This window comes from Xenopus tropicalis, chromosome 10 (genome assembly GCF_000004195.4).
Source record: "Xenopus tropicalis strain Nigerian chromosome 10, UCB_Xtro_10.0, whole genome shotgun sequence".
In the NCBI taxonomy this organism is placed as follows: domain Eukaryota; kingdom Metazoa; phylum Chordata; class Amphibia; order Anura; family Pipidae; genus Xenopus; species Xenopus tropicalis.
The window spans coordinates 10,521,640-10,544,429 of record NC_030686.2 but is presented as its reverse complement, the minus strand read 5'-3'; the positions used below and the strand labels follow the sequence as shown (position 1 = coordinate 10,544,429).

Here is a 22,790-nt window from a genome sequence, read left to right as displayed (position 1 = left end):
TGGTTACCCATCTTACGGGGTTGTCACAATGGTCCAGTATTGTCCAAAACCACACCAAAATGGCCAGCAGACTAGCAAGGGACCCGCCAAAGTGGTGACTGTTAAGTTAATTACTCAACAAATTAGTGAAACAAACAACCATTTATTGGCTCAATTTACAAAACATTTAAAAAAAAGTTACAAACATACTATCCCAAACGACTAGTGCCTCATGATACCCTTACTCTGCCCTCCTAACGCGTTTCACACCATTGGGAGCTTCATCAGAGGACTTATCAGTGGGATATAACTTTAGATTCTCTTTCTCAGTCTAACAATTTGACTTTTAAGTTAAGCTGCATAGCCTATCTAAATCCTCTATGTTGGAGCCTTTTTAAACCATCTTGACCCTAGCACTATCCCAGAATGTACACTATCCCTCCATGGTATAAAACAACAACAGGGAGGGTCGGTGGGAAATCATGTAGTTGCTGCCCTATCCAATATGGCTGACTGCCTTCCCACGCAACTGCCTGGCCACCCTGTATCCTACCCACTTTTAACCGAGCCAGTCATGCAGGCCCTCTTCCTACGCTGCACCCTTTATCCAGGCCTCACTGTATCACTTTTTGGGATTCAGCATGTGTTTCTTCAAATTTACGGATCTTTTCCATTTCCTTTGGCCATTCAGCGAGTGTAGAGGAAGTCATGGTTTTCCAATTGTGTGTGATCACTATTTTAGCTGCATTGAGAGCATACTGTGCAAGAGATTTCTTGTATGCACAAAGAGGAATATTGTTGTGATGCAGGAGTATGATGGCTGTATGATGTCCAGCAGTAGTTGGTTTGTACAGAGAACTATGACTTTTTAATTAATCTGGTAACTTTAGTTCAGTGTTCTGCATGTTTGTGTCTTATTGCCTTGTTACCATAAGCCCAGGGGTAGTGGTTGTAGTTCCTGTCCTGTTGTATTTTTAGGGGAACTTGCACATGAATCTAACTCTTTGGACTCCACGCTATGAAGGGGGTTGATGCTGCTGGGGAGCCTGAGGCAGGAGGCCTCAGTAATAAAGTTACCCTAAGGTAACCAAAGTCTTAGTAAAGTTGGGGATAATGGACCTGAGGAATGGGTAAAGCTAGTGGACAGGATAGCACCTGTTATAAGGGACTCTGAAAGTATAAAGGTGTCCATACCCTATAATATCGAGAAATGCAGAAAGAGAAGAACTGTTTTGCAGCTGGATTTCAGCATATAAAAATGGTATTTATTCCTACTGTTTGAAGGAACAGATTACAGGGATAGGGATATTAGGGGTTTCTGTGTTGTGTGGGGCTCTATAAGAAATTTCGGTTTGGAAGCTGGAGTTCCCCTTTAAAATTTAGGTACTAGACTCTTTGACCAGACCACTGCAGCCCTCTGATGTAGATCTACCAATTAGTTACTAGAATGTAGGGCACTCTGCTGCTTCTGTGTAATGTTTAGTGGGGATCAGTAGTTGAAACAGTAAGTATTGTGGCCTCTGCTGCTTAGCTGTAATGTTCATTAGATGTTTGGCAGAATCTGGCCACTCAGATGCAGTATAGTCACGCCTGGGTTGCTTAATGGTTTGTTAAACCTCTCTAGTTGAACTGTAGAGTAGTATAGCTGGGTGTAACTTTATGGGACATTACCACCAATAATGATAAAAAAGCAGCATAAGTTGTGTTTGTCTTTCCTTGTTAAATAAAACAGGGCCACATCTCGTAAAGATCATTAAATGAACAGATACTGCATAAAGGGGCTGTTCGCCTTTGGGTTAACTTTTTATAAGATGTAGACAATGATATTCTGAGACAAATGGTTTTGATTTTGTATTGTCTTTGGTTTTTCAGTTATTTTGCTTTTTTTGTTATTTGGTTGCTAGGGTCTTAGCAACCAGGCAATGGTTTGACTGCAAGACAGGAATATGAATAGGAGAGGACCTGAATAGAAAGATAAGGAATAAAAAGTAACAATAATAATAACATTACATCCTCACAGGGCAATCGATTTCTAGCTGCCGGGGTCAGTGACCCCCATTTGAAAGCTGGAAAGATGTAGAAAAGGAGGCCAAATAGTTCAAAAACTATAAAAAAAAAATAATGAAGACTAATTGCAAAGTTGCTAGGAATAGGATTTTCTAGTAAACTTCAAGGCGAATCACTCCTTTAATAAAACGAAATAAATATTGCACATAATTTACGCTTGGGCTGTGAGGCGTCACGGTGTGAGGCACGGAGCTGTTGTTTTATGTCAAAAGAGCGACCAGCATTTCAGCTTCGATATTAATAAATACAAATGTAAACAACAACGAAAGGTCGTCTGCACTCACCCATTATCAATATATATATAGGGTATGAAAGGGGTGGTTCACTTTTAAGTTAACTTTTAGTATGTTATAGAATGGCCAATTCTAAGCAACTTTTCAGATGGTCTTCATTATTTATTTGTTATAGTTTTTGAATTATTTGCCTTCCTCTTATAACTCAGTTTTTAAATGGGGGTCAGTGACCCCGACAGCCAAAAACTATTGCTCTGTGAGGCACCAGTGCTATTCTTACCTTTTGTAACTTTCTTTACTATTCAGGCCCCTCTCCTATTCATATACCTCTCATCCAAACCTCTCCCTGGTTGCTAAGGTAACTGGGACCCTAGCAACCAAATAGCTGCTGAAACTCCAAACTGGAGAGATCCTGAAGTGAAAATGAAATACCGTAACTAAAAAAACTATAAATAATTAAAAATGAAGACTAATTGCAAACTGTCTCAGAATATCACTCTCTACATTATACTAACTTAACTTAAAGGTGAACAACCCATTTAAGACAGGGATTGTTTGTCCATATATTGCAATATACTTCAAGCTGGGCAACTATGTCACAGTCATCCTCTCTGGCCAGTCCTACACTCACTTTTATCTGATTCAATAAGAATTCTACTGCTTCAATCAGTGTCGGACTGGGACCCCAGGGGCCCACAAGAAAACCTTAGACCAGGGATCCCTAACCTTTTTTAACCGCATTTAAACGTAAATAGAGTCGGGGAGCTACACAAGCATTAAAAGTTCCTGGGGGGGGCAAATAAAGGCTGTTATTTGCCGCCGCTCCGAACCCCCCAATTTTTCCATTGACTTTGACAGGGAAGATTTTCAAACTGCTGCCACTCTTACAGGTTTGAAGCTACACCCCCCAAACTTGAATAACATAATCATGGGGTCACCCTGAATGAAACAGTGACAATTTTTGAATGACCCCAAAGTGGGAGGGGCCAACAACAGCCAATCCAATTTCACCCCTTGACTTTTATGGGGAAATTGAAACTGCTGCCAATGTTACAGCTTTGAGGCTGCACTCCCCAAACTTGAATCACATAGTCCTGGGGTCAGCCTGAATGAAAATATGATTGTTGGATGCCCAAAAGTGGGCGGAGCTGTGAACAGCCAATCGGATTTTCCTATTGACTGGGCAGAAGTTCAACCTGCTGCCATTCTCACAGTAATAATATCAGGGTCCCCAAACTTTGCAGAGTTAGGCACCAGGTAACTGTGGTTCCAGGTCAGAAAAAGTGGGTGGAGCCACCAACAGCCAATCAGATTTTACCTATTGACTTTCAATGGGGAAATTCAACCTGCTGCCATTCTCACAGTATTAATACCCTCAGGGTCCCCACAGTTGGTCAATAGGGGACTGCAGTTTTAGTTTTGAAAAGTGAGCAGAGCCACCAACAGCCTAATCATATTTCTCCTATAGAATTTTATTGGTTTGATGCCAGGGTGAGTCTGGAGGGGAAAGTTAAGTGAATGGTACGGTCCTACAGGGGGTCATGAAACTGTATCATTATGACCCCCCGTCCCCCTAAAGTGTTACATTCCAACCCACCCTCATACAAAATGGTACGGTCTAACCCCCCCCCCCCCAACAAAATGGTATGGTCCAACATCCCCCCAACAAACCGGCGTCAATATAGCTTTAAAAACAGAATAAGTTTTACCTGCAACTTATTTACTTTCAAGGTTAAAACCCCCAAATGTTTGCCCTTTTATTGGCCCATTGGGATCACCTGACTGTAGCTGGGAAGGGTGGGAGCTACAACACGTACAAATGTAAATAAAAATGTACAAGTAAATACGTAGAGTAACATGTGCCCATGTATTTTACTGAACATTTACAGGAAGACAAAGCAATAACAGATTCTGTTAATAAATAGGGAATATAGGATTTACTTCCCTGTAAGCAGAACACTTTATTGTGTATTGCTGAAATGTTTACACGACCCGTTTGTGAAATGCAGCTCATCCCGGCCATTGGAGTGCAAGAATCATTTCTCGCAAGAACCTTGTTTCGGCAGCGAGGTTTGCCTAAGATATCTGAAGCTAAGGTGAAATGTATTGCAGGCTGATGTTGAAATGCAGCTCACTGGGACCTCGGGCTTGGGAATAGTATTTGGCAGATCACCGTTGTTGCAGGGCAGTTTACTCAGGCCCCTGTAGCCTATGTGTAATGTTTGGCAGGCCCCTGTTGTTCAAATCCAGTTGAGTCAGGGTTCTGGAATCCCTAGTTAGAGCTGGCAGACTAATATTTAAATGTAGTACCCTCAAGCAGGGCCGCCATCGTGGGGGGGGGGGGGAAGGGGTTCTGTGGTGCCGGATCCAGGGAAATCTTCATCCAAATGGGGGCATGGCTGCGTTGTGAAAGTTACGCAAATTGTATAAGTCACACGAAAAGTCAAAACTTACGCAAAAACTGCCTAGAAACCTATGTAACTTGTCTGCAAACTGATGTAACTTGCGTATCAAGCAAAACACAACGCAGAGAAGCTTAATGGGGCCTCAGGGGCAAACTCCACTGATCAACAATTTAAGGTAAATTCCACTGACCCACAATGAACTGACTGATTTATTAGCACATTAATTATTTATTTTAACTATTTATATAAACTGTTTATTATAGAGTAACATCCAGGGTCGGACTGGGCCGCCAGGACACCGGGAAAAATCTGTGTGGGCCCTGAACCTAGTGGGCCCTGGCGGGCCAGAACCGACACTTACCGGTGCTCCCTCTGCCCGACCATTCCTCCCCTGACGCGTTAAATTTACGCACGCTCACGGTTCAGATGTCAGGTTGGGGACCCTATGGGGGGGGGTTAGGGGACGTGAACGGCGGGGCCCCTGCACCCCCCAGTCCAACCCTGGTAACATCAGCTGTTTATATTGGGATCTATTTACTGAATTATATCAGTGTCTCCTACATGAACTTTCCAGCAGGGAAATTACTAGTTATTGGGCCCCACAGCAACATCATTGGGCCCCTACGCTTACGCAATTCACATAACTTACGTTTCTTTCAAAGAAACTTGCGTAACTTACTTATAAACTCTACTGACCCCCAATAAAAATTGACTTATTAGTACATTATTTTTACTATTTTTAGAAACCACTACAGGTATGGGACCCGTTATCCAGAATGCTCGGGATCTTTGTGTAATTTGCATCTCCATACCTTAAGCCCACTAAAAAATTAATAAAACATTAATTAAACCAAATAGGATTGTTTTGCATCCAATAAGGATTATTTATATCTTAGTTGGGATCAATTACCAGGTACTGTTATTATTACAGAGAAAAAGGAAATCAGTTTTAAAATTCTGAATTATTTGACTAAAATGAAGTCTATGGGAGACAGGCTTTCCGTAATTCAGAGCTTTCTGGATAATGGGTTCCGGATAAGGGATCCCATACCTGTACTGACTAGTTATTGGGCCCCACAGTAAAATCATTGGGTCCCTAAACTTGCCCAGTTTATGTAGCTTATGCAGAAACCTATGCAACTTTCATACTAAGCAATGACAGCATAGAGCAGGGGCAGAAAGGAGAATAGGGTTTAAACTTAAGGACTTAAGGCAAATTCCCCCCCAAAGAATTGACTGACTTTGGGCATGTTAAACAATGGAATGATTTATATGAACTGTATGTTATAAAGTAACATCAGCTGTTTTTATTGCAAACACAACGGGAGTGGCCAAAATGTTGGTACTGTGTGCTTGTATTCATGGGGGGCCCCATATAAATAATTTGTTTTTTGATGGCGGCCCTGCCCTCAAGCCACTAATGCTTAGGTATGACACTCGCCATCCCCATGAAGCTGAACTGCCCTCATCGCTTAGGAATATGTTTTGTAGGTCCATATTGATGAAATACAATGCCTTCTGGCCTCGCAGTTCATGGAGCTGCTATGTATTTGCTGATGAACGTACTTGCCGATGAATGCTACTTTGTAGAACGGTTGTCGAAGTGTGGGAGATTGTGGTTCTTACATGGTGTAGAATAATATGCAGGTTTAATGTTGACTTTTTACAGACGTGTACTTGTAATGTCCTCAGATCACTGAAGGTTGACTGAAACTCTCCGTAGTTCCAAAGTTCACCTCAATTTTCCTCCAGTGGAAATGGGAAGTGGAACAGTCCAAGCCTGAGTGTGGCCCATGATATACGGAATATTGGGTCTGTGTGTGTGTGTAGTTGGGCTCACTGCAGGGATTTGGTGAGATTCCCTTAGTGGGTGGACCTGCCTCCCATCCTGTACACAGTTTCAATCCTCTTATGGCTCTGTTTCCATAAAGTTGTCCTTCTCCAGTCCTGGCGAGGGTTCCACCTCCCTATATATAGCCGGGCTGTGATTTTGGAACTTCATTGTTGCCCACTGGTGGGGACGATACTGAAAGTAAAATGTAAGTTATCACAAAGAAGGAACTGTTTCTTAAACACTGACAATCAAAGACAAAATCACTGAAAATTCCGCAGATAAACTGGGAAATAGCAGTGTTTTCTGGCCCCAAGCAAATGGCAATAGAAATATTTATAGACTCATTGTATAGATTGTAAGCTCTACGGGGCAGGGACCTCCATCCTCTTGTGTCTTTGACTCTTAACTTGTTGCAACTGTATTTATCTGTATTTATTGTTATACTTTGTATTTATCTATTATTATCTTAATAACCCCCTGTTTGTATTAATGTATTCTACTGTACAGCGCTGTGTACATAAGTAGCGCTTTATAAATAAAGATAAACATACATACATACTCATTGCCAGTTTAGGGGAAACATTTAGAAGATAAGAGCTAATGTAATTAGGCTGCAAACTCACAGCAACTAATGAAATGTTACCATCTGAGTGGGTGCTGTGGGTTACCAGAGCTGGAGCAAAATATTAAGCAGGTATTACTTTACTCACCCTAATTAAGGAGTAAAATAAATGCTGCTCTGACAAAAGAAAGTTTTGAGAGAGATGGCTCTTAAAGGGATACTGGGATACTGTCATGTGTTGTAGCTGGCAGTGGCGTAACTTCTATGCACTGGGCCCCCATGCAAATAAATCTTAAGAAGGGCCCGGCTCAGAATAGCAAACTTTCCCCCTCTCCCTGCATTAACGTGTTCCCCAAATTCTCACTCCTGCCTGCTTCCCTACCTTAAGGTCCCCATACACGGGCCGACTGTAGCTGCTGATATCGGTCCCTTGGACAATTCGGCAGCTTATCGGCCCATGTAGGGGCAGGAACGAGGGGCTTGCCCGACCGATATCTGGCCTGAAATTGGGCAGATATCGATTGGCTAGGTTAGAAAATTCAGTCGGATCGGGTGGTCCCCGAACCGACTGCCCCATTGCCGCCAATATAATTCATTCATTTGGCCCTACACGCTCCCCGATATCGCCCACCCGTAGGTGGGGATATCGGGTGAAGTTCCGCTCACTTGGCGATCTCGCCAAGCAAGCAAATCTTAACGTGTATGGGCACCTTTAGCGGTGAGCAGAAAAGGTGAGCAGAAATTTAAATGCAACATTGGAGAAAGTAGACCTTTGTTTCCTTTATTGTTACATCACTGGCAGCTGGATTTCATCATATACAAATAGTATTTATTTATACTTTTTAAAGGAACAGATTACAGTGATATATTAGGGGTTTCTGTGTTGTGTTGTATGGGGCTCTTTAACAAATTTTGTAAGCCGAAGTTCCCCTTTAATATATTATTTACCTACACTATAATTAATGGCACAGGAGAGCACATGACAAGTGTCAGCTGTGGTACATTGAAGTCATGTCATTGTGCCAAGTGTCTGTGTAGGATTTTTGAATTACCTCCCCTTTGTGTCTCGGAAGAGTCTTCCATTGCCAAGTTGTTCTCACCTGGGCACAGCAACGACGCCCTTGTTTGCCTGAGTGACGGCTGATGTAAATGACAGCCAGAATGATAACAGCGATGAGCAGCACTGCCAGTACAATACCCACAATGGTCCCTGAATGTACTGTGGGTGCAGTCTGGGTGGGGATCTCCCCTAGAATAAGAAACATGTTTAATTTTCTGTCTTGGCAAGCTTTATCCAAGAATAAATCCTGCAAACTCACCTTCTACATACGGAGTCAATTTAGTGTCATCTGCAAAAGAAGACAGCAATCATTGGAGGTATGTAGAGTTTCAAGGCAGCCCAGTGCCTCATTACAGATGAACAGAAATAAACTATAGTTTGGTTGATGTTTTTCTTTCTGTTTATTGCTACACTTAGGTTCTGCGGGTCCATAGCAAAACAGCAGTATACATTCCAAACTAGAGGGCTCCTCCAAAACAAGTCCATTCAAAATAAGGCAAGTCTGAAATAAGAAGCACATCAGCACTTCGATGTGGTCGTAGGCCCTAAAGGGTGAATAGATTGTTGGCCCTAGGGCCCAGATCTACTAATTTTGCAACATCGCCAAATAAGTGGACTTGGCCATGTATGGCCACCGTTACAGTACTCTTGTCTACTCTACATCATACAGATATAGGACCTGTTATCCAGAATGGGGTTTTCCAGAGAAGGGGTCTTTCTGTAATTTAGATCTCCATACTTTTTCTACTAAAAACTCATTTAAACATTAAATAAAGCCAAGAAAAATGTTTTGCCTCCAATCATGATTAATTAAAACTTAGTTGGGATCAAGAACAAGGTTCTGTTTTATTATTACAGAGAAAAGGGAATCATTTAAACATGATATAAACCCAATAGGGCTGTTCTGCCCCCAATAAGGGGTAATTATATCTTAGTTGGGATCAAGTACAGGTACTGTTTTATTATTACAGAGAAAAGGGAATCATTTAAACATGAAATAAACCCAATAGGGCTGTTCTGCCCCCAATAAGGGGTAATTATATCTTAGTTGGGATCAAGTACAGGTACTGTTTTATTATTACAGAGAAAAGGGAATCATTTAACCATGAAATAAACCCAATAGGACTGTTCTGCCCCCAATAAGGGGTAATTATATCTTAGTTGGGATCAATAACAGGTTCTGTTTTATTATTACAGAGAAAAGGGAATCATTTAAACATGATATAAACCCAATAGGGCTGTTCTGCCCCCAATAAGTGGTAATTATATCTTAGTTGGGATCAAGTACAGGTACTGTTTTATTATTACAGAGAAAAGGGAATCATTTAACCATGAAATAAACCCAATAGGGCTGTTCTGCCCCCAATAAGGGGTAATTATATCTTAGTTGGGATCAAGAACAGGTTCTGTTTTATTATTACAGAGAAAAGGGAATCATTTAAACATGAAATAAACCCAATAGGATTTTTCTGCCCCCAATAAGGGGTAATTATATCTTAGTTGGGATCAAGAACAGGTTCTGTTTTATTATTACAGAGAAAAGGGAATCATTTAACCATGAAATAAACCCAATAGGACTGTTCTGTCCCCAATAAGGGGTAATTATATCTTAGTTGGGATCAAGTACAGGTACTGTTTTATTATTACAGAGAAAAGGGACTCATTTAACCATGAAATAAACCCAATAGGGCTGTTCTGCCCCCAATAAGGGGTAATTATATCTTAGTTGGGATCAAGTACAGGTTCTGTTTTATTATTACAGAGAAAGAGGAAATAATTTGTAAAAATTAGAGTTGATTAAAATGGGGTCTATAGGAGATGGCCCGTAATTCAGAGCTTTCTAGATAATGGGTTTCCGAATAACGGATCCCATACCTGTGCTAATAATACATTTTGAAACAAATACTGCCTTTTAGGTCTTCCATTCTTATTTTCAAAAGGAGCAGTCAGAAAAGATGGACAAAGAAAGCTAATAACCTTGTATTTGTGAATTAGAATACATGCCTGTCCAAGGTGCCATATATAAGTATTTTATATAGTTATAATCCCGTGAAAAGCCACCTATTGGTAGCCTCTACAAACAAAAATGTCACCTTCCTACCACTGAACCCCCTCTCTGCCTACCTTCAGTGGTGAGAACCTCAGAAAACCCAGACGGTGTTGGAGTCCACTGGTCCCCTTCCTTGGAGGTGGGTGGAAGGGAGGCATTGGTCGGAGTATAAGGGTCAGTAAATGCCTCGCACGATGTAGACTGGGACTTGTAGGAAATAATGAAAAATTATTTAGGTTTCAGCTCACTTTTTTTTAAAAAGAAAAGTTTTTTTTTTTTAAATTAATGATGGCCTCCCTACAGGATTAAGACTTGGCTAGTTCTTACCTGCTGAGCACAGCCGTATGTGAGCCAGTCCTGTCGGTACCGGTCAAATCCACTAGAACATCTGCAGATCAAGAAGTAAAAAATAGTAACAGGCAGTGAATCCAATCAGTCACTAGTCAGACAGAATATGAGTAATAAGGGGGATTGCGTTGGCATATGGATCTAATATCTGAGGCTATGTAAGTTACAGCTCTCTGCCAGGATGCTGGGATTTGTGGGTTAGCAGAAAACACAGTTGATAAAGAACCCTCTTCTTGAAAAAAAAAAAAGGTGCTACAGATATTGGACCTGTTATCCGGAATGCCTGGGGTTTTCCCATATAAGGGGTATTTCTTTAATTTGGATCTCCATACCTTTAGGTCTACTAAAAAAATCATTAAAACATGAATTAAACCCAATAGGACTGTTTTGTACCCCAATAAGGGGTAATTATATCTTAGTTGGGATCAAGTACAGGTACTGTTTTATTATTACAGAGAAAAGGGAATCATTTAACCATTAAATAAACCCAATAGGGCTGTTCTGCCCCCAATAAGGGGTAATTATATCTTAGTTGGGATCAAGTACAGGTACTGTTTTATTATTACAGAGAAAAGGGAATCATTTAACCATTAAATAAACCCAATAGGACTGTTCTGCCCCCAATAAGGGGTAATTATATCTTAGTTGGGATCAAGTACAGGTACTGTTTTATTATTACAGAGAAAAGGGAATCATTTAACCATTAAATAAACCCAATAGGGCTGTTCTGCCCCCAATAAGGGGTAATTATATCTTAGTTGGGATCAAGTACAGGTACTGTTTTATTATTACAGAGAAAAGGGAATCATTTAACCATTAAATAAACCCAATAGGGCTGTTCTGCCCCCAATAAGGAGTAATTATATCTTAGTTGGGATCAAGTACAGGTACTGTTTTATTATTACAGAGAAATCAATGAAAAAAAATCAAAATCATTTGTTAAAAAAAAAAAAGTCTATGGGAGTTGGCCTGTCCATTATTCAGAGCTTTCAGGATATCAGGTTTCCAGATAAGGGATCGCATACCTGTGAAAATCAGTTCAAAATCATTTTGGAACAATTGGTACAACTGCAAAGTCAGATACTAATGTTTGATGCTGGAAGAAATTTTATTCTCCCTTAAAGGAAAACTAGAAACTAGAATACATCTTAAACAGACAGTTTATATCATATTAAGTGGCCTATTAAAGAATTTAACCAAACTGGAATATACTGTATATAGTTAATATTGCCCTTTTACATCTTTTCCCTTCAGCTGCCATTTTGTGCTGGGCTGTGTGCTCCCTCAGAGATCAGCTGACAGGAAATAATGCAGCTCTAACTGTAACAGGAAGTAGTGTGGGAGTAAAAGGCAGAACTCTGACCATTCATTGGCTGATGTGACCTAATATGTATGTGTGCCTTGATTTGTTTGTGTGCACTGTGAATCCTATGATCCCAGGGGGCGGCCCTTAGTACTTAAAATGGCAGTTTTCTATTTAGGATTACCCAATGGCACATATTACTAAAAAAAGCATATTTTTATAAAAATGGTTTATTTAGATGAAGCAGAGCCTGGAAAGATTTCATGAACCCTTATGAGACACTCCTGCCACGGATGTCTCCTTCCATCCAACACGCCCAATCTCTATCATCTCTCCAAATTCTTCTTCTGCTTGTTTCCATTTTCCAACCACATACAGTTTGTTTCCCTACTGTGCCCAGATGTCATTTCTGTATCATCCTTTTTCCAAACATGGGTTTCATGATATGTACCCTCTGTTTTCATTTATATCTCACTTTATCATGTTCATTAAAACTCTCAACAGAATGTTACATAACATTTCAGTGACCATTTTTCTCCACTCGCTGTCACGCACACACCCCTTGTTTCCCGCCGAAGGCTAGAGACGTTTGTGGAAAAACAAATGAAATAGTTTACCAGCTGCCCAAAGATATCATCGGTCATGGACATAGTAACTCCCCAAAAGCTATCTTAATAGAATTCAGTTGCAATTTAATGGTTAATAAATAGGGCCCTAGTGTCTTTTATACATCCATATGGATACTGTATATGGAAGCTGTGTCCAAAAGGCAGATTGTAATCTACCAGTACATTTTCCCCTGGTGGCCAATAGATTACAGCAGCCGAGCACTGTCCAAAAACAACTCCATTAGTTCACCCTTCAGGGTAATTCCCATTATTTGTACTTTTTAAAACAATATATCAAGAATAGGTGTTTTATATTATATATACATATATATATATATATATATATATATATATATATATATATATTATATATTACAAAAGGATCTGCTGTCTCTCAATAAATTTGCACTTTTTATGGTAATGTGGTAGAAACAAACAGCTTGATTGCAGAAGCCATCAATTATGGGGACAGTAGTGGTATAAATAAAATTCAAAAAGTCATTTATTTGGACAGAAAAAACAGCATTTCATGCCGTATGGGGCACTTACTCATAGGCACAAAACGCGTTAGGCTGTTTTTTTCTGTCCAAATAAATGACTTTTTGAATTTAATATTTACAACTACTGTCCCTATTATTGATGAACTCTGCAATCAAGCTGTTCTGTTTATAACTATTTGTTACCCTTAGACTGGGGGTAAATTGCAAACCATCTGCTATATATTATTACAAAACACTTCTACTACTACTAATCACTAACTGCATTAACTGCAGCAGAGCCAATACACCGCTTATATATATTTTAGTGTAGGTGGTAGACCCTAATCTGATAACTTTACTAGTTGAGGTTTGCAACATCTGTACTTAGGAAGTGTAGATTGTGGCCAGTTTGACTTTGGAGTAATATTATGATGTCTAACTGTCATTAATCAAAAGGGTAGTTTGCCTTTAAATGAACTTTTAGTATGATGTAGACATTGATATTCTGGGACAATTTGCAATTGGTCTTCATTTTTTTGTGGTTCTTTTAGCTTTTTTGTTCAGCAGATCTTTAGTTTGGCATTTAAGTGGCTAGACATGAATATAAATAGGAGATGGCCTGCATAGGTACATAAGTACAGCTATTGGGATTGTTATCCCAAAGCTCTAAATGAAGGGAAGCCCATCTCCGTAGGGCCGGGATCCCCAACCTTTCTTACTCGTGAGCCACAGTCACATGTAAAAAGACTTGGAGAGCAACACAAGCACCATAAAAGTTCATGGAGGTGCCAAATAAGGGCTGTGATTGGCTATTAGGCAGCCTCTATGCACCCTATCAGCTTACAGGGGCTTTATTTGGGAGTAAATCTTGTTTTTATTCAACCAAGTCAGGAATTCAAAAATAACTCCCTGGTTTGGGGGCACTGAGAGCAACATCCAAGGGGTTGGGGAGCAAAATGTTACCCCTGAGCCACTGGTTGGGGATCATTGCCATAGGGGATGCCGGTAGAAAGGTAAGTAAAATGGCGACACAGTGTGTTCAGACAGGTTTTTCCAAAGGCTGGTGTGGTTCTCTCCTAAGAGGAGCATCAGCCTGGGGAAAAAACTTAGCAATCTATTTCACTGGGGGGGTGCCTAATATTTTGGAAGTGTGGAAGGCAAGCCAAGCCAAGACCAATTGCAGAGTTGCTTGGAATGGGCTATGGGCTAAGAATGAATCACCCCTATAAGTATTTACTGGACATATTCAATGGACACTATTACTTTTAATTTGATTTCTTATGCTTAAGAAATTGTAATAATTGAATTGCAAATGTGCTTGGAAGAGCCCTCTGAGCTATTTTGCAATAATTGGTTTTAAAGGTTTCCATTTCCTTTCAGTAAACAAAGCCACTGTGTCCTAATTCCACAGCAGTTATGGTGAATAGCGCGTGCAGAGCCCCAATACGCCGGTGACTTCAGGCAATCCATAGTGTGTCACACCATTCCCTCTATTTAACATGCTTTTTGTGCATCCCTTGCCATATGTTTTTCAGTAGGAAACAAATACTACGCTCTGTACCACTAGGCTACAAGCCATTCTTATGGGGAAATATGCTGCATTCTTTTAGTGCACAGGGAATGTGCGGCCCTTCAATGTTATATTAACAAAACACACACACATTTTCTTGACATTAAACAACTGCTATCAGTAAACTAGAAACTAAGAATAAATGCATTTTTTTCCTTTGCTGTTCGTCCTAAGCTATGCAACTGGGATTTTCTCTCAAACTTTCCACCAGAATCTCTCAAAACGGCCCATTATTCAGAGGATCGCCTATAAATCCTTACTCCCATATCACTTCAGTCAGATGCATCTCCATACATCTCAACCCTTATCTCTCCAAATGTTCCTTCATGTCTTCCCTGCTCTTCTCAGAGCTACCTCTTCAGCTGTTCCCTCACACCTAATACCTTTCTCACTCCCAGAATTCCTTCACGTTTCACCTGCATATACACAGGTTCCTGGTTGCCATTATATTGCTGAAATCGGGACTGTCCATCTTGAAGCTTATGTGCTGGATGTGGCCCTCTGACGTAGTTTTAAGGCCTAGTTTTAAGGGGTTGTTCACCTTTGTACAACCGTCACACATCTAAGGGCTGTGACACATGGAAAAATTAGACGCGCCGCGACAAATATCCATTGTCGCGGGCAACTAATCTCCCCACAACACGCAATGCCATCCCACTGGTTAGAATGTAAATCTCCAGTGGGACAGCAGCTGCCTAGGGCGCAACGATTGAGGGGCGCCAGGCAGGAGCATCTCCTGCCTACCCCTAGTGCTACTTTGTCATTGCCTCCGCCGCTTGTCATTAGCGGCGGAGGCAATGACCGATCGAATCGCAGCGCCCCCTGCACCTCCTCCTGTGCTTTGGCGCGCATGCGCCATTCGGGGGGGTGGAAAGGTGGGCGGAGTTGGCCGACCGGGTTGCCTAGGGCGCCCGGTCGACTTGGCCCGCCCCTACATAATCTTTGCCAAATACATAGTTAACAAAAAATGTGCAGCTGAAGAGAAATTCACATATGCACAGACCCTGTATTGGGGGTCAGTGACCCCTATAAACACTACAGTTGCTTTTTTACTTATATGACTGGCAGCAGACTAAACTCCTATTGGCTGTGCCTCCTAACACTGCTTCCTGTGACATGTGATGTGTGATTTTCTGTTTGCCTATATCATTGCAAGGGAGAAATTAACCAATGACCTTTCAATTTATGAATTTATGCAACTAGTTAGGGCAGGGGTACACTGCGGGCACCTTAAGAAATCGCGGCACCGCGTATGCCATCCCACCGGTGATTTACATTCTAGTCGGTGGGATGGCATTGCGGGGAGATTAGTCGCCTGCGACAAGGGAGATTTGTCGCGCGCCGACTAATCTCCCCGTGTGTCACTGCCCTTAGAGTGCAAAACATCCAATTAATTGGTCAATTTGAGAAAAGTAAGGGCAAAGCCTGGGAGTTATGATGTAAGCATACAGGAAGTTCTCAGTGTGTCACTGAGAGCATTGTTGGTTTAATAAGATTTGGACATTAAAGGTGAACAACCCCTTGAAGAACTTGAAGATCTTTGCATGGTTAATGCACTGCACTTCAGCATAAGAATTGTTGCCAACTGTCACTTAATAATCACCTACGAATGGCAGATTTTTGGGAGGGCATAAGCATGATCTCTTGGAAGTAGTAGTAGAAACGCAACTTTACAAATTTGCACTTCAGAAATGGCTACAGATACTGATGGCTAACCTAACACTGCCTTTTCCTTCTCCCATTCTGGGGACTACACTATGCTATAGGGCTCTCTACTAATATTTTGTACAATAGGGACCTTTTTTGTGTGGCCACTGGGCCCCCAGGGGTGTGGGGGCAACTGCAGGGGGCCCCCCGGTCAGGCCCAGATTTGTGGCAAGGTCTAGGGCAGCAAAATTTATGGGCAGGATTGCACCCAGCAAATTTAGGGACACGGAATGGGGGCGGCCTGAGGGCCTCATCAACTAGAAATCCGGCGCTGCATCTGGTGCACGGGTTGTTAGGAGGTAGATCTGCAAAATCCTGGCTCCCGGTGGCCTTAGTGCCAAAATTCATCAACTCACAGGACACTTATGGCATAATTACAGGTAAAATGGAAAAAAAAACTTTTGAAAATGGAAATAAAGTCCCTTATACAGGTAATAAAAACTCTGAAAGGCGACTTTTAGTATCCTCTTATTTTCCACAGGGGGTACATTATATATTATTTTTATAAGTTTTAGTGAGTCATGTGACAGAAATGACATCACTAAGCATTGATTATAACTGACGACATCACTAAGCACGGTTTACAAGGATATAATTTACTGGATATTCATATCTCTTGTATATTATATACTCATCCAATGTAACTGCATTTTTGTGAATTGTTTATATGTACATGTCAACTGTTCTGTCTTTTGTACCCCTCTATATTGTAAAGCGCTGCGTATATTGATGGTGCTATATAAATAATAATAATAATTAGAAACCACAGCTGTCTATTATAAGGTATAACAAACCTGTTAAGTGACCTTACAATTACATTATACAAAAACATTACCCAATATAATACATGACTGTTACCAGACATTAGGCTGCTTTTAAAAGACTTTCAATTGGGGAAAAACGTATAGTAAATTTAACATTTTTCAAAACAATTGCCAGAACAGTTTTCAGCCAATTAAAACTCACACTCTGGGGCTGATTTACTAATCCACGAATCCAAATCCCGAATGGGAAATAATCGGATTGGAAACTAACATTTTGCGACTTTTTCATATTTTTTGCGATTTTTTCGTCACCATCGCGACTTTTTCGTAGCCGTTACGACTTGCGCGAATTGTTGCAACTTTTTCATAGCCATTATGACTTTCGTGAATTGTCGCGACTTTTGCATAGCCATTATGACTTTCGCGAATTGTCGCAACTTTTTCGTATTGAGCGCTCGAAAAAGTCGCAAAATACCGATCATTACGAGAAAAACGCATTTGGACACTTTTCGGACGTTCGTGGATTAGTAAATGTGCCCCTCTGAGTATCTGAAGTTAGGCATTGGTGAGTATACACTTCTTCCTGTTTGGCCCTATACTGAATACTATGAAATAACAATGTTATATTATTTAATGTCCGCCAGAATAAGTTTCTAAAAAAAAAACCTGGAAATTATTTGTATTATTAAGTTAATTGAGTTAATATTTAATATGTTGGTTTCACTATATAATTCTGTCTGTATTACCTGGGACACTCTGTAAATGACATATAAGCTGCAATGAGTCACATGGTTTGGATTTGGATAAGGAAGGAAATGTAGAGTGTAAGCTCTTTTGGGCAGGGCTCTCTTCACCTCTTGTATCGGTTATTGGTTGCTTTATATGTTACTCTGTATGTCCAATGTGTGTAACCCACTTATTGTACAGCGCTGCGGGATATGTTGGCGCTTTATAAATAAATGTTAATAATAATAATAATAATAATAAATACCTGTTTAATACATGGCACCAGCTGCAGTTGAAGCGCGGTACAGAGCTGACACATTGCTCACAAGAGGTCTGCTGCAGGCAGGCTGTAAGAGGGATACAACTTCATTATACAGTTATCTCTCATACCATTTCTTTATACACTTTGTGTGCTAGCAGTATTTAAGACAGTGCTTCTAAACCTTTTTCCCTGGGGACCCAAATTAATTGGGAGAATCAGCTTCATGGGCCAAATATTGGTTTATAACTGGGTATTAATTCTACAGTTTCTTATTGTAGGAGGCACTTTCAGTGTCGGACTGAGATGCCAGGAGCCCACCAGAAAACCTTGGGCCATAGGCCCACTTTCTAAACTATTAATTCTCCTCTCTTCACTCAACCTCTATTATCCAAGTCTCTTTTCTCAATCCTTCCATCTTTTTCCCCATACAGAAATAGGGAATGACCATGCAGCTGGCCAAATAGTCAGAAGCAAGAGGGCCACTGATACCTGGGCCCACCGGGAGTTTTCCTGGTATCCTCCTGGGCCAGTCTGACACTGGGCACTTCCACTGTATTGCTAAGGACCAGTGGCATAACTTTACTGTGCTGGGCCCCCCTGCAAAAAAATCTTCAAAGGGGTCCGACTCAGAGAAGTAAACTTTCCTTGTGCCCTGCCCTGATGTGCCCTCCTATCACCCTAACATATCTCCCTGCCCACTTGTGTATAAATCCCTGCTCCCTGCCTGTACTCCTACCTCAGAGCCAGCTTGGAGTGGGGATTTGTATGTAAAATGGAGGAAGCAGAACCCACAGCCCAGGCCCCCCTGTCACTCCCCCATGACTGTGGGGTCTGCTTCCTTTATTGTTACACCACTGCCAGGGACCATGGAGCCCGGGCCCGGACTGGCAATCTGTGTGTTCAGGCAAATGCCAGAGGGGCTGCTGTAAGATGCTATAGACAGTCACTATTTATTGGGCTGGGGGGGCTGTTTGTGCCTCTGGGTACTGGGAATGCCAGGGGGGCTGTAAGGTGCCATAGACAGTCACTATTTATTGGGCTGGGGCGGCTGTTTGTGCCTCTGGGTACTTGGAATGCCAGGGGGGCTGTAAGGTGCCATAGACAGTCACTATTTATTGGGCTGGGGGGGCTGTTTGTGCCTCTGGGTACTGGGAATGCCAGGGGGGATGTAAGGTGCCATAGACAGTCACTATTTATTGGGCTGGGGGGTTGTTTGTGCCTCTGGGTACTTGGAATGCCAGGGGGACTGTAAGGTGCCACAGACAGTCACTATTTATTGGGCTGGGGGGCTGTTTGTGCCTCTGGGTACTGGGAATGCCAGGGGGCTGTAAGGTGCCATAGACAGTCACTATTTATTGGGCTGGGGGGCTGTTTGTGCCTCTGGGTACTGGGAATGCCAGGGGGGCTGTAAGGTGCCATAGACAGTCACTATTTATTGGGCTGGGGCGGCTGTTTGTGCCTCTGGGTACTTGGAATGCCAGGGGGGCTGTAAGGTGCCATAGACAGTCACTATTTATTGGGCTGGGGGGGCTGTTTGTGCCTCTGGGTACTGGGAATGCCAGGGGGGATGTAAGGTGCCATAGACAGTCACTATTTATTGGGCTGGGGGGTTGTTTGTGCCTCTGGGTACTTGGAATGCCAGGGGGACTGTAAGGTGCCACAGACAGTCACTATTTATTGGGCTGGGGGGCTGTTTGTGCCTCTGGGTACTGGGAATGCCAGGGGGGCTGTAAGGTGCCATAGACAGTCACTATTTATTGGGCTGGGGGGTTGTTTGTGCCTCTGGGTACTTGGAATGCCAGGGGGGCTGTAAGGTGCCATAGACAGTCACTATTTATTGGGCTGGGGGGCTGTTTGTGCCTCTGGGTACTGGGAATGCCAGAGGGGCTGTAAGGTGCCATAGGCAGTCACTATTTATTGGGCTGGGGGGGCTGTTTGGGCCTCTGGGTACTGGGAATGCCAGAGGGGCTGCTGTAAGATGCCATAGGCAGTCACTATTTATTGGGCTGGGGGGGCTGTTTGTGCCTCTGGGTACTGGGAATGCCAGGGGGGCTGTAAGGTGCCATAGGCATTCACTATTTATTGGGCTGGGGTGCTGTTTGTGCCTCTGGGTACTTGGAATGCCAGGGCCTATTTTGACTCCCAGTCCAGGCAGGGACCCATACTAAACAGCACAAGGCTCTGATCCAAATTTATACAAATCTGTAATTCAAGGGCACTGTGTTATCTGCTATAGAGAAACTTGATTTATCTATTGTTCTATCTGGTGATATGTAGTTAAGTACCATTAGCTCCCCAACTGGAGGATGAGGGCCATTGTAGTTTAAACCCCTTTACTAGAAGGAACAGAAATAAATAAGTTCAAATGAATGTACCAGCAGCACTGGTGTAACTAGGCGTGGTCCCACCGGACTTGCCCCCCTGGTACTTATGCCACTGGCCAGCTATAAAGAACAGCTAAAAACAGTTGCCACCTTTAGAAAGGATTTAGGTTGCTATAGTTTGAAAGACCATGTACATCACAGATGTCAAATTTGGGAATATTCAGCTTTAAATGAGCAGTACATGCTCTTACGTTCAATAACTAAGGCTGGTACTGATCATACCCTCTGTCTATTGTTTTTTTTATTAAAATAATGATGTTTTTTGTTAGTTCTTAAGCTAGGGAAACTGAAGCTACTCCATGTTTGGTCCTTGCAAGGTAGATAATTAGATCCCCAGTTCTAGATAATCCCCCTGCATAATGGACTCCTGCTTACAAAACAGTCACAACAAAGACTGGGTTGTATACTGATAATCTAATTATCTACCTTGCAAGTAGCTTTACTTTCTCTGTTTGCCCTGTTTCGCTCAAGAAATAATTAAACTGTACATTTTGCATTATGAAAAAAATAGGCAAAGAGTATGTTCAGCCCAGGCCCTATTCACTGCACTCAAGTTGAACAAGGACATGTACTGCCCCTTTAAGTACCAGCATTCCAGGATGATTTGCAGCTGCTATAGAATGATGGGAGTTGCAGTTATTAGCATTTTTATCAAGAAATGTAAATACAGGTTAGTTTAACAGAACAACTAGGCTGGACATGGTTTTATAGGATTCAGTCACTTCTGGTTTGGGTGGGCCCCACCAATTAGGATTTTTGACAGTAAACCTTAGCTCCCTTTCCAAGAATTCACCTACATTGCTTTAACATATAAACATGAGAATTCCACATTTAGGCTTTTATAAGAAGGGATCCATAACAAAACTTCACATAAATATGTATAGTTTATTATTCTGAGTCTCTCAACAGTTTTTGTAAACACGGTATCATTCTTCTAGCAGGTTGGGCGCTTGATTGTTTACATACACTTTGACAACAGGCAATAATAGCATTTCCAGGTCTACAAGAAGCTTGTAAGATAGACTGGTTAGTATCACATCATGCCTGCTCTTTGGTATTCTGAGCAACCAACCCCAAATAAAACAGTACCTGTACGTGATCCCAACTAAGATATAATTACCCCTTATTGGGGCAGAACAGCCCTATTGGGTTTATTTCATGGTTAAATGATTCCCTTTTCTCTGTAATAATAAAACAGTACCTGTACTTGATCCCAACTAAGATATAATTACCCCTTATTGGGGCAGAACAGCCCTATTGGGTTTATTTCATGGTTAACTCTTTTACTGCCAAGCACGTATGGCATACGTGCTGGCAGTAAAAGGGCTTAAACGCCAACGAAGTGTCTCATACGTCGTTGGCGTTTAAGCGCTGCCCTCTGCAGCGGCGGCATGTGCCGCCGCTGCAGAGGGCTTCTAACAATGACAGCCCCCCTGGGCAATGTGCCAGGGGGGCTGTCATCAGGGTCCTGCGAACCGATCGCTCGCAGGACCCTCCAGGAAGCAGCAGATGCGATCGCATCGCATTTGCTGCTTCCTGCTTCCTCCCTCTCCCCCAGCGCCGGCCCAAATGACGAAGGAGGCGATCGGTCTTCAGGAACAGGTAAGGACTTTTTTTTTTTATTGCATTTACACACTTTTACACACTTATACACACATTTACATACATTTATACACACTTACATACATTTACACACACTTACAGCACACATTTTAGCATTTTTTTATTTTATTTTTTTTTTTTTTTTTTTTTCATTTTTCACACTTTTATACACTTATTTACACTCATATACACACTTACACACTATCACACAACTTTTACACATGTACACACATGTATACACAAACACTTTGGTTTTTTTTTGTTTTGCTTTTTTTTTTTTTTTTTTTCATATTACCACTTTGTTTTTATTTTCTTTTACCTAAAAACTGTTTATTTTGACAGCGTAACTATTGGATCAGATATTCTGGCCACTAATTACACTGTCATGTAACTTATTTTGTTGTTTCACTGATTTGCACAATTTTTGTGGTTTTATCACATTTTATCCCTATATAAGTGTTCCTGATCTGTTTTTAGCGTAGCTTTGCCAGGTGTAACTTTGGTGTACAAAAATAACTTTACCTATTTTGAATTCATCAGAATGTGTACTTTCCAAAAATATATGGTTTTCTGGGGGTCACTGTATAGTTAGGGGGGGGTTACTGCACATAATACACTGACGGGGCCCTGTGTGCAAAAGCTGAGCTGGCAGGCGAGAAATCCTTATGCGCTATTTTCATTTAGGGTTCAGTACATACCGCAGACTTTGGTATATCTATGCATATTGGGCATCAAACTGTTCAGTAGGCCTCTGGTGTTCCTATTTGGGGTGACTTGCCTTTGTACGCAAGAAATTGTGTGAGATAAATGCGGCAAATTGCAACATTTTTAGGCGATTTTCTGAAAT

At 41.6% G+C, this 22,790-nt stretch overlaps 1 protein-coding gene across 2 annotated transcripts in view; it reads right to left on the bottom strand.

Annotated features, from left to right (window-relative positions):
• Nucleotides 1–5,935: 5,935 nt before the first annotated feature.
• Nucleotides 5,936–22,790, bottom strand: part of plxdc1 (plexin domain containing 1) — a 49,106-nt gene continuing 32,251 nt past the window's right edge. The window contains exons 9-14 of one of the 2 annotated variants that reach the window (XM_012952930.2): nt 17,961–18,042; nt 10,518–10,578; nt 10,265–10,397; nt 8,400–8,429; nt 8,133–8,329; nt 5,936–6,710 (exon numbers count right to left, since the gene is read on the bottom strand). In XM_012952930.2, coding sequence (XP_012808384.1) covers nt 6,594–6,710; nt 8,133–8,329; nt 8,400–8,429; nt 10,265–10,397; nt 10,518–10,578; nt 17,961–18,042 — 620 coding nt within the window. In that variant the 3' untranslated portion in view covers nt 5,936–6,593. The remainder of the gene's footprint in view (nt 6,711–8,132; nt 8,330–8,399; nt 8,430–10,264; nt 10,398–10,517; nt 10,579–17,960; nt 18,043–22,790) is intronic. The other variant, XM_004918671.3, reaches the window with a different exon arrangement.